We start from the raw sequence: 14,648 nt of genomic DNA, 5'->3' as shown, positions 1-14,648 counted from the left end.
GAATCCTCTCACCATCCGGATCTCTGGCCTGTACCCCAGTTCTGTATGCATAAATAAATCTTAAAAAAAAAAAAAGAAGGGCAAAGAGGGTTGAGCCCTACCCCACTGAGGGGCTGAGAGCCAGAACCTCACTCTCGGAAGCTTGCGGGTAATTTACCCAGTACAGCCTTCTCCACCTTATTTTGGGATGAACTGTGGAGTGATTCTGAAAACCCTCCGAAACCACATAACGTTCAGCCAGTTTTCTGATGGCAACGCACCCCAAAAAGGTATAGACCTCACATATGAGTTAAACATATAAATGAAAAAGGATGACAAGCAGTTGTTGGCCAGAGGCTACCACGAGTCTGTATTTGAGAAAATGATGGAACCAGTCCTGCAGGGTAAAGAGACTTCAGGAAGTCTGAGAGAGCACTGTCTTTCTAAAGCAAGTCTTCACCCAGAAAGAATATTTTTAAAACTTACATTTGGAAATATTCCCATTAGTCTATAGTTTTGTTGTCCAGAACTGTGATTGTCATCGACAACAATTTTCCATTTTTTAAATTGCTTAAAAGTCTTCAACATGGGCGCAGAGGGTTAAAGCGCTGCACTAAGAAGCTTGAGCTACTACCGCATGAGTTTGATCCCCGCCTGCCCCTGAGGTGACCAAAGGGCGTGGCAGACCTCTCCTGACCGCCTGCTGCTCCCCTCAGCAGTAGACTTTGTACTTTGATCTGCCTGTTCTGCTCCCCACTCTGTCTCTGGTGAAGCCTCTCACCCTCCGCATCTCTGGCCTGTACCCCAGTTCTGTATAAATAAATAAATCTTTAAAAAAAAAAAGTCTTCAACATGGCGTTTTTGCAGGGTTTGTCCTTGTCTATTTCAAATGTAGAAATGCAACAACTTTTAATGAGTTTGCTTGGATAGCAGGGAATCAGACAAATTTCACAGTATGATCTCACTTGGATGTGGAATTGAAAACAGTTATAGTTCTAGAACCAGATAGTTGAATGGAGGTTGCCAGGGACTATGGGAGGAGGGAATAGGGAGATGGTGGTCAAAGGGACACCTTTCAGCAGTAAGATAAATTATTCTGGGGGTTTAAAAGCCTAGTGATTACAGTTAATACTGATTGCACACTTGAAAGTTGGGAAGACGGTGAATGATCTCACCCCTACACACCCCAAGGTAACATAAAATGAGGATGTGTTAATTAACTCCATTGTCATTATTTCACATTGTGTGTGTTAAATCACCACATAGAACACCTTAGAAAATCACATTGTACAACCTCACTATATACCACTTTTGTTTGTAAAAAGGGAGTTCATATATTTGTAAGATAGGACTGAAAACTGTTTATAACATGATATTGATACATAATTAATCATATAGGTTGACATTTAGTAATTTATGAAATGAACAAAATAAATTTATTCAAAGCTATTGTTTAGTTCATTTTATCTTTTCAAGTGTTGGTTTTACATATGTATGATAACATGGCCTCCTCTGTATAATTTATAAATTAATAAATAGTCATCCCTTGGGGTGGCTTTGGGATTGGTTCCCAGAACTTCAGTGGATACAACATCTTCAGAAGTACAAGTTTCACAGAAAAATAGTGGAGTATTTGCATAGAAACTAGACATTTTTTCAGTCATCTCCAGATTTTTTCCAATGATCTCTACATTGTTTATGATGCCTAGTACAGTGTAAATTTTATATAAATAGTTAGGTAACAGAGGCATCTCTGACCCCTAGGTACCTCTCAGTCTACAGTGAACAGATACACTCTATCAATTAGGGAAGACTGACAAGAAAAAAAGTCTGTACTTCTTCACTACAGCTGCAACCATGCAGGTCTAAGTACACAGTGTGTGTTTTCCTGCCACAGGAGGTTGATCTGGGGATCTTGCAAATATGATTGTTCTCTTTTTCATTCAGATATACTTTTTAAAAATATTTGGAGGGCTCTCCTGGTGGTTAAAATATACTAGGAAGCTATCACAGCCATTGCAGCACAAGTTCGATCCCGGGCCATGGATGTGACCCACATGGCGTGGCAGACCTCTCCTGACTGCTCCTCTCAGAAGTGTATTTCAGTCCACCTGCCTGTTCTACTCTCCACTCTGTCTCTGATGAATTTTAAACACCCCCCACACCTCTGTGCTATACCCCAGTTCTGTATGCTAAATAAATAATTCTTAAAAATAAATATGGAGACCACCACAAGAAGAAAGAATGTATTTAGAATTTGGGACCCAAAATCTTCTTGAGTATTGCCACTAACTAGTCTTGTGATCTCAGGCAAATTAAAAAATCTCAATAGGTTTTAAAAAGAAGATAGGACTATACAATCTCTAAATTAATTCCAATTTTAAAACTTGTTCTATAGTCCCTCTTTCTGAAAACCACTGAAACTCCAAACCCTCTGCAACAAACTTGATTTTTTTCATACTGACACAGTAAAATATGCTAATGAATATCTGCTGAATGAATGCATTCAGGCTTTATTTTATGAACGGCTCCTGTCCCACCACTATCGCAGGTAATTTCCTCCCCATATCATCACTGTTACTTTTTTCTAAAACTAGTCTGGTCTTTCCAAGTTTATTTCATGATTTATCTCCTCTAGGAAGTCACCAGAATTAAATTGAGGAGGTACTGATTATTTTCACAATCAAAAGATACCCATCTTTGAAGCTGAAACAGCTATCTGATTGTTCACAAAAAAATAATCAAGATGGAATTCTTGGGAGTTGTCATTTAACTTTGGAAACACTAAATCAAGTATTTTTCTTTTGGATGTATAACTGAAGAAAGGAATAAAGAAAAGCAAAGAATGAAAGTGTCAGGGACTTTACAGATGATGTCTCAATAAATCCCTATGAAATCTTTGTGAAATAGTATCAAAAACTATTTTATGAAAAGTCAGTTTAAAATGTATGTGTAAGCTACCCATGATCACATCGCTCCATAAGCTAGTATGCACATTGAGATTTTAACCCAGATCTGTCTGTTCCTGTATGCCAAGAACAAAACGAAGCGATATTCTATTAGTGCAGGATGTGACAGAACAGGAGGCCTGCTGGCAGTGATATTGTAAGCGGTTCAGAATACGAGGTGAGATGCTACAAATTCACAAGGGGTCAGAGTGGAATCAGAGGGGTTATCAAGACAATTTATTAGGCTTAATTGGTTAATTGCATGTCCAAGAATTTAATCTTATGGGCTAAGAAAAAGAGTTGTAAGAACAGGATAATAGAAAACAGACTTTACCTCAGGTTTGAAATTAACAAAAAAAGACATAAAATTGGCAAAGTATTTCAAGGGAAAATGAAGAAATGCAGGAAGAGATAAGCAGTTATCCTTGCCAGAGGCTGTATTAATTGGGGGTGAAACCAGAGGACATATTTTGTAGGGGAAAACAGACAGTTTTGAAATTGGACAAAAAATAATTCTAAGGAAGGAGAAAATCACTATTACAGAAAATGTTACTTCTACTCTGTATGAGGAAAACACACATACACACATATCAAGTGCGAGGACCGAAACATTTTCATCAGATAATATGACTGGAGATAAAAAGATTTGAAAAAACTCACAAAACAGCTACTGAGGAAGAAGACTAAGGTCATGATTTCATGGCCAGCCCTGTCTTGGACCGGAGGTGACCTTTAACTCTGATTGTGCTCAGAGAAGTGACCAGATGTGTTAGAAGTAATTAAGAATTCATCTCCCTGGGGAAATTAAGGTGATCATATGTGAACACCTCCTACAGATTGCCAGTTACCTTAAACCAAAACTTTGTTAAGAATACCGAGTATTTCCAGTTTGCTGGAATTATGCTTTAAAAACATACAAGTCCAGGGCAGATGATGAATTCATACTTTCTTGGTGTCTTAGTTGCTACTGAAAAGGGTTCACATCAATTAAACAAAATAACACTCCTTCTCTATTATGTGGTGCCTCCATCATGCTAGAAAGACACCTACAGCTTTAAATACCTTAAATAAAATTGGGGTCTAACTTCTAACTGATGTGGAGAAAATGCATCTATCAAGCCTTTCCCTGATTCATTCCAAACATTTACTACTTTAGTTAATTAAATGTTTCAAGGATATGAATAGTTGCCTTTCATTAGAATTTGATTTTTTTTTCTTCTTCTCAAGAACAAAATGAACAGACTTGGGGTTCCTACCTGTAAAAATTCATCTACTTCTAAAGACAGGAACAGTGAAAATCCAAGCGATTTTACTGTACTACAATTAACTATAGTTTTGGTTTGGACCCCCTAACACGTAAGTATTCCAGTTTAGACAAATACTTTTTTTTATCCATTGGAGAGAAGAGAGTTTACTAGATGCTAAGAGTTAGGTGTTCTGTTATAACCGACTAGGTTGTTTTAGCCTGTTCAATGGCTGTTAATACTTGGTCACATGTAAGAAAAATTCTGCAGCACCATCATGTTACAGATGCATAACTGACATTATTGAATTGAATACTCACAATGCCATTTCGAGTAGTTTATTATTGCACTGGAAATCGACCCCAGATTTAACTAATTTGTAGATGATCACATACATAGTATAACGGATAGATCTAGGATTAGAACCCAGGAGGATGTCTCTTCTTGGGATGCCAAAGTAGACCTTCTAGATCCCTACTAGATCTAGTAGGTGTCATTGGGAATATAGATCAATATTGATGTCTGGAAATCAGCTTTGTTCTAGATCTAATATCAGTCCACTGTCTCTTTGCTCATTTTATTATTGGCACGAAGCTTGAGAATAACCAAGTTGAGGAGGTAGCATTCCAAAGGGTCAATAATAATTTCACATTTAAAAAAAAATCATCCTTTGCTTTCACTTAGAAATCATCCTGGGATCTGTGTCTCCTACTTAATTTTAGAATGAGGTCTATTTCAGTGTAAGGGAATGGCTTTGGAGACCCAAATTGTAATGCTGCCAGAGTCACAAGGACATCCATTAATAAATTCAGGCTCAAATTTGATCTCTGCTTTATGTTTTTTGTGAATAGAAATTTATCCTTAAATCTTAATTTGAAAAAATTAAATTTCTGGAACAAAAATTCATTCACTGTGCTGATCCCACATGTGCAACTTCTCTTGATTTTGTGTGAAAAAATAAAGATAAATATTTTAAGTATTCTTTCAGAAGGTATCTATTTTGGAGGCCTGTGGATGGTGTGTGTGCACGACTTACAAAGGAGTACATGTTTTCTACAAGTTGGCAACAAGATAGAAAAGCAGAAGGTCAGGAATGACACCTGTTTCAACCAAAGGCTGCGTTCCCATCATTTCTCCATGGGATTTCTGCCTTCATCTATTTACCCTAAAGTGTAAGATAATATACTTTGTGTTACACATGTATTTATGTGTAATATATATACTTAACGCCACTTTACTCTTGGGGATACAATTTAGGGTCAACACGAGTGTGTCCTGCCCTGGACAATGAGCCCACGGTTCTGGGATAACTGTTCACATCCTGCTTTTCTCACATATTCTAACCTGATGATAAATAAGGTCAGCACAGGGCTCAGGTGCTGAAATGGGATGACAACAGCTTCTGACTTAGCCCCTCTCCCCAAGACGAAAGTGTTTAAGCCACACATTGAAATGAACCCTTTTATAAACAGTCTAGAAAATCCTTGTACATCTTATCTCTTTCTTCTTTGCCCCCATTACTCTTAAAAATACAAGTAGATCCCTTACAGGCTTTGAAAGAAATGCCATAGGTCTTAAAGGGGAACTATTTCAAGAGCTCGAGTCCATTTAATTTCTACTATTCATTAGAATCCGTGTTCACGGTTCTTTTTTCTTGCTGGTCGCTTGTTTTTAACGAACAGAGAAGGTGCAACTCCCAAAGACAACTGACAGATTTCTTAACCAAGGCTGAGGTCCAATTTTGGTTTCTGTTCTGTCATCCTCGTTGCTTCACGCGTGCATTTATTTCTCATATTCTGTGATATTCTCTCTCCCTAAACACTGAAGTGGAACTGGGTGCTCTCGGGTCTTCCCAAATTACTCTTCAACAAAAGAATAAAGCATCCACCCACACATTTAAGTCACTGGGCAATCTTCCCGCCAATTTTATGTAAGCTATGCCTTTATATGGAGACCCTTGCTGCACACTGCCTTGTGCAAGGTAGCTGGTTATCCTTCCGTGAGTGGAGGTACACATTTTTAAGTGAATGTTCTCCCCAGTACCATCAGGCTTTGGTGTGCAGTTGCTACCTTCTCTTCTACTAGGCGAGACCCACACGGACTCAGTGCTCGTACGGCCCCCCTTTCCTGCCCTTGAATCCGTTTGAAGTGAAGATGAAAGAGGGCGAAAAGGAGAATTTCCTAGCTGAGTAAATACTTCAGTTCCACTTCAGTGTTTAAAAGACATAGCAATTGATCCCACATTAGAGCAACCCAGGACAACTCGATATTTAAATTAAAAATGCAATAATCAAGAGGTAATTTAATATGCAATTTCATACATTAATAATTAGCAACGCATTACTGAACTACAAGGTAAAAAGCTATGGGAACACATAATGAACCACCCATGCCAAAGTCAGCTTCATCATAAAGCAAGGTATAAATCTTTTATTAAATGGCTACAAATGAACCATTTTGTTAACATCTAATAAGTAACTACTAAGCTACTTAATTCACATCTATAAATGAGGAGGTAGCAACCAATTAACTTCACAATTGCAGAAGGTCAGGGCTCCTGGATGAGCGTTTTCTGCCACACCTGCAGAGCCCTCAGTGAGTGCTGTCTTCTGGACGCACCTGTTACCAGGCACCCAAGAGCTGCACTATCATAGAAACAAAGGTGCCCTACAGGTTGTCAGATGCCCTGGGAGTGAACTGCACATAGTCTGAAGTCGTGAGTGCAAAGGAAAGGCATTTTGAAGATATTCTCAGCAGGTAGATATTACAGGCAAGACTGTTGTTTCTAGGAGGGGATGAAGGAAGGGCAGGCTTATAAACTGCTGGCTTGGATCCTGATGTGAGCCTAGCAGATGTGACGCTCACATGAGATGACAGACCAGAACTACGGGACTGGCTCGAGTAGAAATGTGCCGTCCACAAGAACACTGACTGTGAAATTCATTAAATGAAGGAAATAAACATTTTCGTGGAATCAAGAAATTGCTGCTGAGAATGTTTTTGAATTAATCAACGTGAAAGCGACCCAAGACAAAGCAGACAAGGTAGAAAATCTTTTGTCTCCTCTACCAATTAATATACACTGTCAGCCTACCATTAGCTGAGATTTCCCTTGGTTATTACATGCCATTTGTAAGCAGCCATTACCAATAGATGCCCAAAGGAGAAAGGCAGGGTTGACTGAGAAGTAGATGAGAGATTCTTATCTCTGCATAGCTGAACTCCAACTTCATAGCTTATCACTTTAAATGGCACTTGCCGAACAGTGAGAGCTAGTTAAATCACTGTCAGTATACACAGACATGATAGCAGAGGTAAAACTACCCAGTAGATTAAAGACTAGTTAGAGGCAGCCACAGGTCTGGATAAGTTGGTAATATAGCTGAAACGGAGCCTGAGAATCATACTCAATAGGGGGCCGTAACTAAAAAAGGATGAAAAATCAATGATAAGTAAGCCTGGTCCTTCACCTCAAGAGTTCCAACCAAGTGAGACTATTAAGCCACAGTAGCACAGTCAAGTGCCAGGTGAGATCTTCGCTCGGCTTCCTGGGCTGCTGGGTTGAGGAGCTGCAGCTGAAACGCCATTCCTCTTGATGAACAACGAGGAGATGGGAACCCTGGAAAGCGAGAACCTAACACGACAACACGATGGACTACGTTTTCTTAGCATCCAATACAGCAGTGATGCATTTCTCTTCCTATGTGTGCTAGTGAGATAATCCCAGGTGGTCCATTTTCTTCCTGTGTCCACTATGAGAGGTGATGCTGCAATTCCTGATGGTTCACTGAAGCCACTGTTCTGCAACGGAAGGAAGCCTCAGGATAGAGGTCTCCATGGGGAGTAATCTGCTGCTGTTTTACATCCGGATACTGGGGCTTCCTCAAACAGCTACTTCCTATCCTAACTGCCTAACAGCTACTTCCTATCCTAACTGCCTGGCAAGCAGACTTTGGTAGTGCCATCTGAGAACTCACAAGCACATACTTCAACTGTCTCCAAAGTTATTTGAAGTCTCTTCACTATTAGACGTGGCTTCAAGGATTACTGTCCCTCCAAGTGCCACCAGTTTGCAGGGTTTTGTGCGAGATGACATCCCTAAATTTAAACACGTTTCTGATGACTTCCCTTGACAGATTTCATAAGTATTTGTCAAAACAATTTTTGTCAACCACAATGAAATTATCCATATTCAATTTGGTGACTCAACTGGAAAATTACTTTTTGCCTAATAAAAATTTTCCAAATGACAATAGTAAATCAGTGTTGATTAGTGGTTCAGTGTGTGCTAATTAATTACACTGGGTGAATTTGGCTCTGTGCTAATCGCCTCCAGCAAAAGAGAAATCTGTATACATGACTGTCTGCAGCAAAGAGGAATTTGCTGTTTGTCTACTTTTCCTGCACTTTCTCTTTCTAATTTCTCCCAGAAGAGTGTTCAATAATACAAAACAAACAATAAAACCCAACTACTCTTAGCTGACACCATAGATAAAAAGATAAGAGTTTTTTGAAACCTTCTTCTTAGGTCAAGAGTAAAAGAAAAGACAAAGATTTTTATTGTTGACGGCTAACTGTGAGGAGGTCTTATGAGCTCATTCTCCAGCAAGGATTAGTTTAGCGCAGGCATTTTACGCCAAAAAATAGCAACTTATACATCAGGGGACTTGTATCCTCCATCAGGAGCTGATTTAAATGCTGACACTAGCCAAGAGCTCTCTAAGAGCATTTGGGGGCACATTGTACTAGGGGTGGGGTGTTTTCTAGTTTTTGGCTTTTATATGATGACTCTCTCTCTCTGAGGCGGGGGAAGCTTAAAGGAGGGAAGACAAAAATACTAATCGGATTGTTAAAGGATTGGCTAAGTTGGCTAAAAAGTCACTAACAGGAAACCAGAGGCCAGAGACCAGAGACCAGAGAGGCAGGACACCACTCTGCTTGTGCTGTCCCTCATATACAGGAGACGCCACTGAAGCTTTGTCCAAAGAGAGACGGGGGTACTTCTGGGATCATTTAATAACCAACTGGATTACTCAAAATGGTTTGTACTGATTTGTGATGCTGTACGAGCAGATTGTCACCTGTAGGCCAGCTGGGGCAAGAGTCATCTTTTAAGAACCTCACTGAAACACCAGAGAAAGCATTAAATTGGCGAAGCGTCCAGAAGACAAGACTTAGAGAAGCCCACGGCCATCATATAGCAACGGGCAAATTATTTTGTGCAATTACAGGTGACGAGTTGAGTGATTATAACCAGAGGATGGAAATTTCAAGGATGGAGATTGTAGTACATGGTAAGAAAGAATGTCTAATGTCTTAGGAAAAAGCATAGAAAGAACTTGAGGGAAGAGATCTCATCTCCCTATTGTAGCAGGAAACAGTCATCCTTAACCGGTGGTTAAGACTTTGCTGGAGTGGGACACATTAGGATGTTAGAGCCAAACTCTGGCCCTGCCTATGAAGACGAAAGGGAACGTAAGGGCTTCTGGAATCAACGACAGGCTAAACACGTTTCATGGAATCAAACTAGATGGGGCGGATCATCACCTTTGACATCTTCACCTTTTCCTTCACATGCGTGATCATTTGTAAATAAGAAAAAAATGATAGCAAAGTTCCACGTAAGCCATGTTTTCTCTTCTCTTACAAGCTGTGAAATGTGTGGATGGGGCCCAGCCATTAAGCAACCACCTGTAACCTGGGACTGATCTTAGAGAGGAAAACCGAGTTTATTATAAGCATGCAATTTCTATCAGTGAGAAAAAGGTTGAACGAGTTTATCTTTAAATTGCAGATGTCACGGGCCTCCCTGGAGGTGCAGGGGTGAAGTCTCAGCACTATGAAGCTATCAGCAGCCACTGCAGCACGAGTTCCATCCCCGACCACTAAGTGACCCAACGGGCGCAACAGACCTCTCCTGTCTCCCCGCTGCTGTCTCCGCCTGCTCTGCTCCCCGCTCTGTCTCCTCTCACCGCCCGCCCATCCCAACCCCCAGCACCTCTGGCCAATACCCTCATTCATCTGTGCCAAAAAATTTAAAGTAAATAAATAAGTTGCAGATGTTGGAACAACACGGCCTGTCAAGTACTCCAGCGTATGCTTTCTCCATGCATGCATAGTCCTGATGATCTCAGGGACTCTGTTTTCCCCGGAGGACTTGCCTGCTTTCCAGTGGTACATTACTGCCAAGGACCCAGCTGTCCTGCAGCTGGACGGACTCGGGTGTGGTTTGCAGCTCGGCGGGCAAAGCAGCCGGCGGGGCCGGACTCTGGCTCCTTCTGTGGGTCAGGGAGTTTCTGTTGAGGGAAGTGATGGATGGATGGTGCTGTGCGGACTGCTGTTTATGGGAAGGCGGCAGCGGCTGCAGGGCGGACTGGCCTGGATTGTTCACAGGTTGCTCTGAAAAAAGAAAAAAACCGCTCATGACACACTTACACGCGTGGTCCTACCTCGGTCTGTGCACACCACCCATTTGTTGGTGCACCGGTAGGAAAGAATCAGAATTACAAACAGCCTATACATCCAGAGCCTCAGCAATTTGCACATTATTCCACTACCCAGGTATTCGTGACATTCTCTAAGAGCAAGTTTACCCTTGATACACAAAGTTCTAATTAATATACAACAGATGGCAAAATTGCTTTTGGTTTTAATTTGCTTCAGATTTTTTTTATCTGGTTTTATTAACACCTACAGAAAACAGGCTCTGACAGCTCCTCTAATGTGCCTGCAGATTTCAGCTTTTTTTTAACAAACCAACCCTGAAATTAAATGGGTAATTTCGGTCAAACACAAAGGTTTTCGAAATGCATATAATCCCTATAATTATTTAATGGAGTTTTTTTAAGCCTTATTTAACTGCAATAAATTATTACAAGCTAGTTGCTAAACAGCAGTCGACTCCTCTAGTTTAGTGCATTTCAAATAAGGCATATCTGCTCTATGATCTGCTAATAGACGCTAAGTATTCTTTAGCAGAAGGTCACTCTGTGAAGCAGATGTTGTTTCATGGATATTTAACAGACTGAAGCACATCTGATTACAACGTCAGAAGACTCATATACTTAATGACCGTTACATCCATTAGAACACACACAGAACAGATTTGGCAATTTCACAGCATGCAGCAGAACTACATTGTGGAGTAAGTCATAGGTGACCAGGGGCGACTCAGGCCCCAGAGTCAGTGACACAATATTTCACCCAAACCAACATCACCAACATCAGCAATCCAGCAACTTCCAATATAAACACACAGGTAGGCGGGAATGATTCCCTATTGCCATTAAGTTATAAGTTAAAATTCACAAATTGATATAACATCCGAAACCTGCTTTTCAATCTCATTATCTAATTTTGAACATATTCCGATTCACAAATACTGTATTTTAGCAAACAGACGGCTGCCTCAATTTAATGCTAAAAAGAACTATGATCAGACATACGAAAGATAGCAACTTTTGACTAGATGCAGTTCAAAGGTGATGTACTAAATCATACTATAAATATGAACACACCTATTAAAAGAGAACAGGAAACACACAAGGACCTTGCATCTATCATGTGAGTGCCAGCAAGGGCTGCTCAGTCAGTCAGAGTCTGAGGAGGTCATTCTGGTCGTATGAAATCACCCAGGAGATGCAACAGTCATCAAACTTCTTTGCAGTGTACAATAGTTACCATAGCTCCACCCAGCTTATAACAATATCAGTAATTGCTACATGTTTCTCTCGGTTGCTAATAACCATATCAGCTAATTTAACAATGCATAATTGCTTACTCCTGAAATGAGGGACAGTTAAAGACTTAAAGATAGGAAACACAGCTGCTTCCTTACACAACTTTTGTTCTTGAAGATTTCCAGTCTAGGAACTATAAAAGGCCTCACTGGTGTTCCTGAAAAGTAATGACTGCTGAAATCTCAGTTCAAAAGAAATTAGCCTTGGAGAGAACGGCAGGCTTAAAACAACACTAGAGTTTGGTGTTAGCAAGAAACAGTTCAAAAAATTCATGACCGATTTATCAGTCAGGTATCATATCATTATCTGGCTTTGTCTGCCCCAGCACCAGGGCATATGATAATACTCTGTGTCATGAAAGACCCTTTTAGTAGACTGTGATAGGTTGATAGTTGCCGTTGGGGTCCTAGACCAGGTCAGTGTCAGTGCAATGGAAACGGATAGAAAAAAGATACACTTCCCAGGGAAAAAGTACTACAACTGCATCCACAAAGAAAGAAAAGACGGGTCAGTAACTTCATGTTTTTAAACATGGCATGAGACAATGTTGTTAAACTACACAGGGTATGTAGAATAAATTCTATATTAGTATATACTGTGAAGGAAAAAAGAGCAGTAGAAGTTGGAATATCAAATTAAATTCCTAACTCAGACATGATGACCGTGAGACTCAGTTTTTTTATCTGGGATGTGGGAAATCATGGGCCCCATTTTGTTGTCAGTTTAGGGCGCTCTAAGAATTCAGTGAAATGCACTCATTTATTCATTTATCCATGTCCCTAGTCATCAATCGACCTCACAAACATTTGTCAAGCCTCTATGTAGCGGGCGAATGCCACATCAGTTCCAGGGGAAATCACTCTGAGCATTGAGGGTATCACTGAAAACGAATGGTTTTTGAGAATGGTGTTTTATCACATATTAGAATACATTTCCTTGAAGTTTCCTATCTTAAAACAAATCAAAACCTAATTGGTGGGAGAAAAAAACTTCAATTTAAGGGTTCCGAAATGTTGAGTGCCACAGTGGCTTTCTGTAGGCACACTCACTAGTGTTTACCGAGAACATAAAATGTACATGGATCACGCAAAGACCCCAACTTCCTGGTGGCCACATCCAGGTGAGTTCAGCTTAATGTCTTCTATCTGCTGGGGCTCTCTTGGACTTGCTGACACCATCAGGGATCTTAAAAACAAATCAAATCTGGATAGTGCAAGTTGAGTATCAAAGAGTAAGTGCAGATTTTGTGTGAGATGAGACGGTGGCCAGAAATTCAAATTCTGCAGCAGCACCGACAGGAACAAAACAGGCTTTAGCTGGAGAGCCAACGTGAGTTCCAGCTACTCAGACCCACAGGACGTTAGATGTATCCGGAGTCTGTTGTGTCTACACCAACGTAGTCGAGGTAGAACAGGCACAGGAAGGCTAACGAGACAAAATAAAAAATAAACCACCAGAAAGGCACCAGAATCAAGCCAAAGATGAAAGTGGGAAAGATAAACTAAACACTGAGCCTCAAGAGTTGGAAAGTTTGCTTAGAAGTTGTTCCTAAGACTGGTACTGAAATTTCTCCTGAAGTCCTTGTAAGGAGAACAGTCAACTTTCTCCTGGTACTGAAATTTCTCCTGAAGTCCTTTTAAGGAGAACAATCAACTTTCCAGGGAAAGAGCCAGAAAACAGAGAATAAAGTGGAGATGAGGCGAGGCTTGGAGACGCGCACCTGAGAGCCACACAGGTGGACACACAGTCGCGTGGCCGTGGGCCTGAGGCGAAGCCGACACAGGCTCAGCAGAGTGGACAGGGGGTCGTGGACATTGTGGCTGAGTTACAGGGGGGAAGACGTTACCGCTCCTGAAACGTAACTCCGGAACGTGCCGGCTGATTCCTGGAAAACTCCAGATGGCTTCCAGTGCCTCTCAGAGCTCAAAAGGGGGCCGTTGCATGTGTCACACTGATACTGTGATGGCTCCTGGTGTATTTCTGCAAACACTTCCTCCGGGAACCCTCTTCATACCTCTCTGTTCTAGCTGATTCTACCCGGAAAGACTTGCTCTCCACCTTTCTATACTGCAGTCTTTCCCTTTAGCTTGTAATCGCCTCTGAGCCCCGAGGATCACATGGATTGGATACCCACAAATACTTGCTGAATGGAGGGCTATGGGTGAAGAATGAAGACAGAGTTGGCACAGTACAGCAGGGCCTTCCCTCCTTGTCCTCCATGGATGGCAATTTGCAAACCTGCCTCATTTCCCCAGCTAAATTCTTGGATCCCGAAAGGCCGAACTCCAGCTTAAATCTCTGGATTTATACAGCACTTCCACCTGGCTTTGTCCTTCCAAGTCCCCTAAAAATGTGCTGAGTAACTGGGGACTTCTCGGGTAGAGTTCCGGGGTCTAGCAGCCAGGAGAGGGGCTACAGACGCCCCCAGAGACTGGATTTCAGGAATCACTTTTGGAATCCGAGCAAATGTGCTGGTATTTCAAATCTACTTCTTGAGGTTTGTAAATAATGGATATAAAATACACAGGAGTAGACAGAATATAAACACACAGGATAGCAAGCAATGTGTAAAACGCAGCTGCAGCTCACCGTACCCAGTATGTTCCGTTGTGTCTTAAAGCTCACTGTTAGAAATGCTGTGAACTAGCCGTTTTAGAAAAGGTGCCGGCAGTTCTGTAAAACAGTTCATGGCACTGTGTTTGTCCTACCCATGCCTTTACTCAGCTCACTCTTTCTTT

The 14,648-nt window shown here is 41.1% G+C and overlaps 1 protein-coding gene across 1 annotated transcript in view; it reads right to left on the bottom strand.

The window, feature by feature from the left end:
- The window catches only part of TENM3 (teneurin transmembrane protein 3), a 554,583-nt gene that overhangs the window by 160,141 nt on the left and 379,794 nt on the right, over nucleotides 1–14,648 (bottom strand). The window contains exon 4 of the mRNA XM_012724797.1: nucleotides 10,333–10,570. Within this exon, the coding sequence (XP_012580251.1) occupies nucleotides 10,333–10,570 (238 nt within the window). The remainder of the gene's footprint in view (nucleotides 1–10,332; nucleotides 10,571–14,648) is intronic.

The sequence above is a fragment of the Condylura cristata genome, unplaced genomic scaffold (assembly GCF_000260355.1).
Source record: "Condylura cristata isolate star-nosed mole 26May11 unplaced genomic scaffold, ConCri1.0 scaffold00014, whole genome shotgun sequence".
NCBI classification, from domain to species: domain Eukaryota; kingdom Metazoa; phylum Chordata; class Mammalia; order Eulipotyphla; family Talpidae; genus Condylura; species Condylura cristata.
The sequence above is the reverse complement of the archived record's forward strand: the minus strand, read 5'-3'. Positions and strand labels throughout refer to the sequence as shown.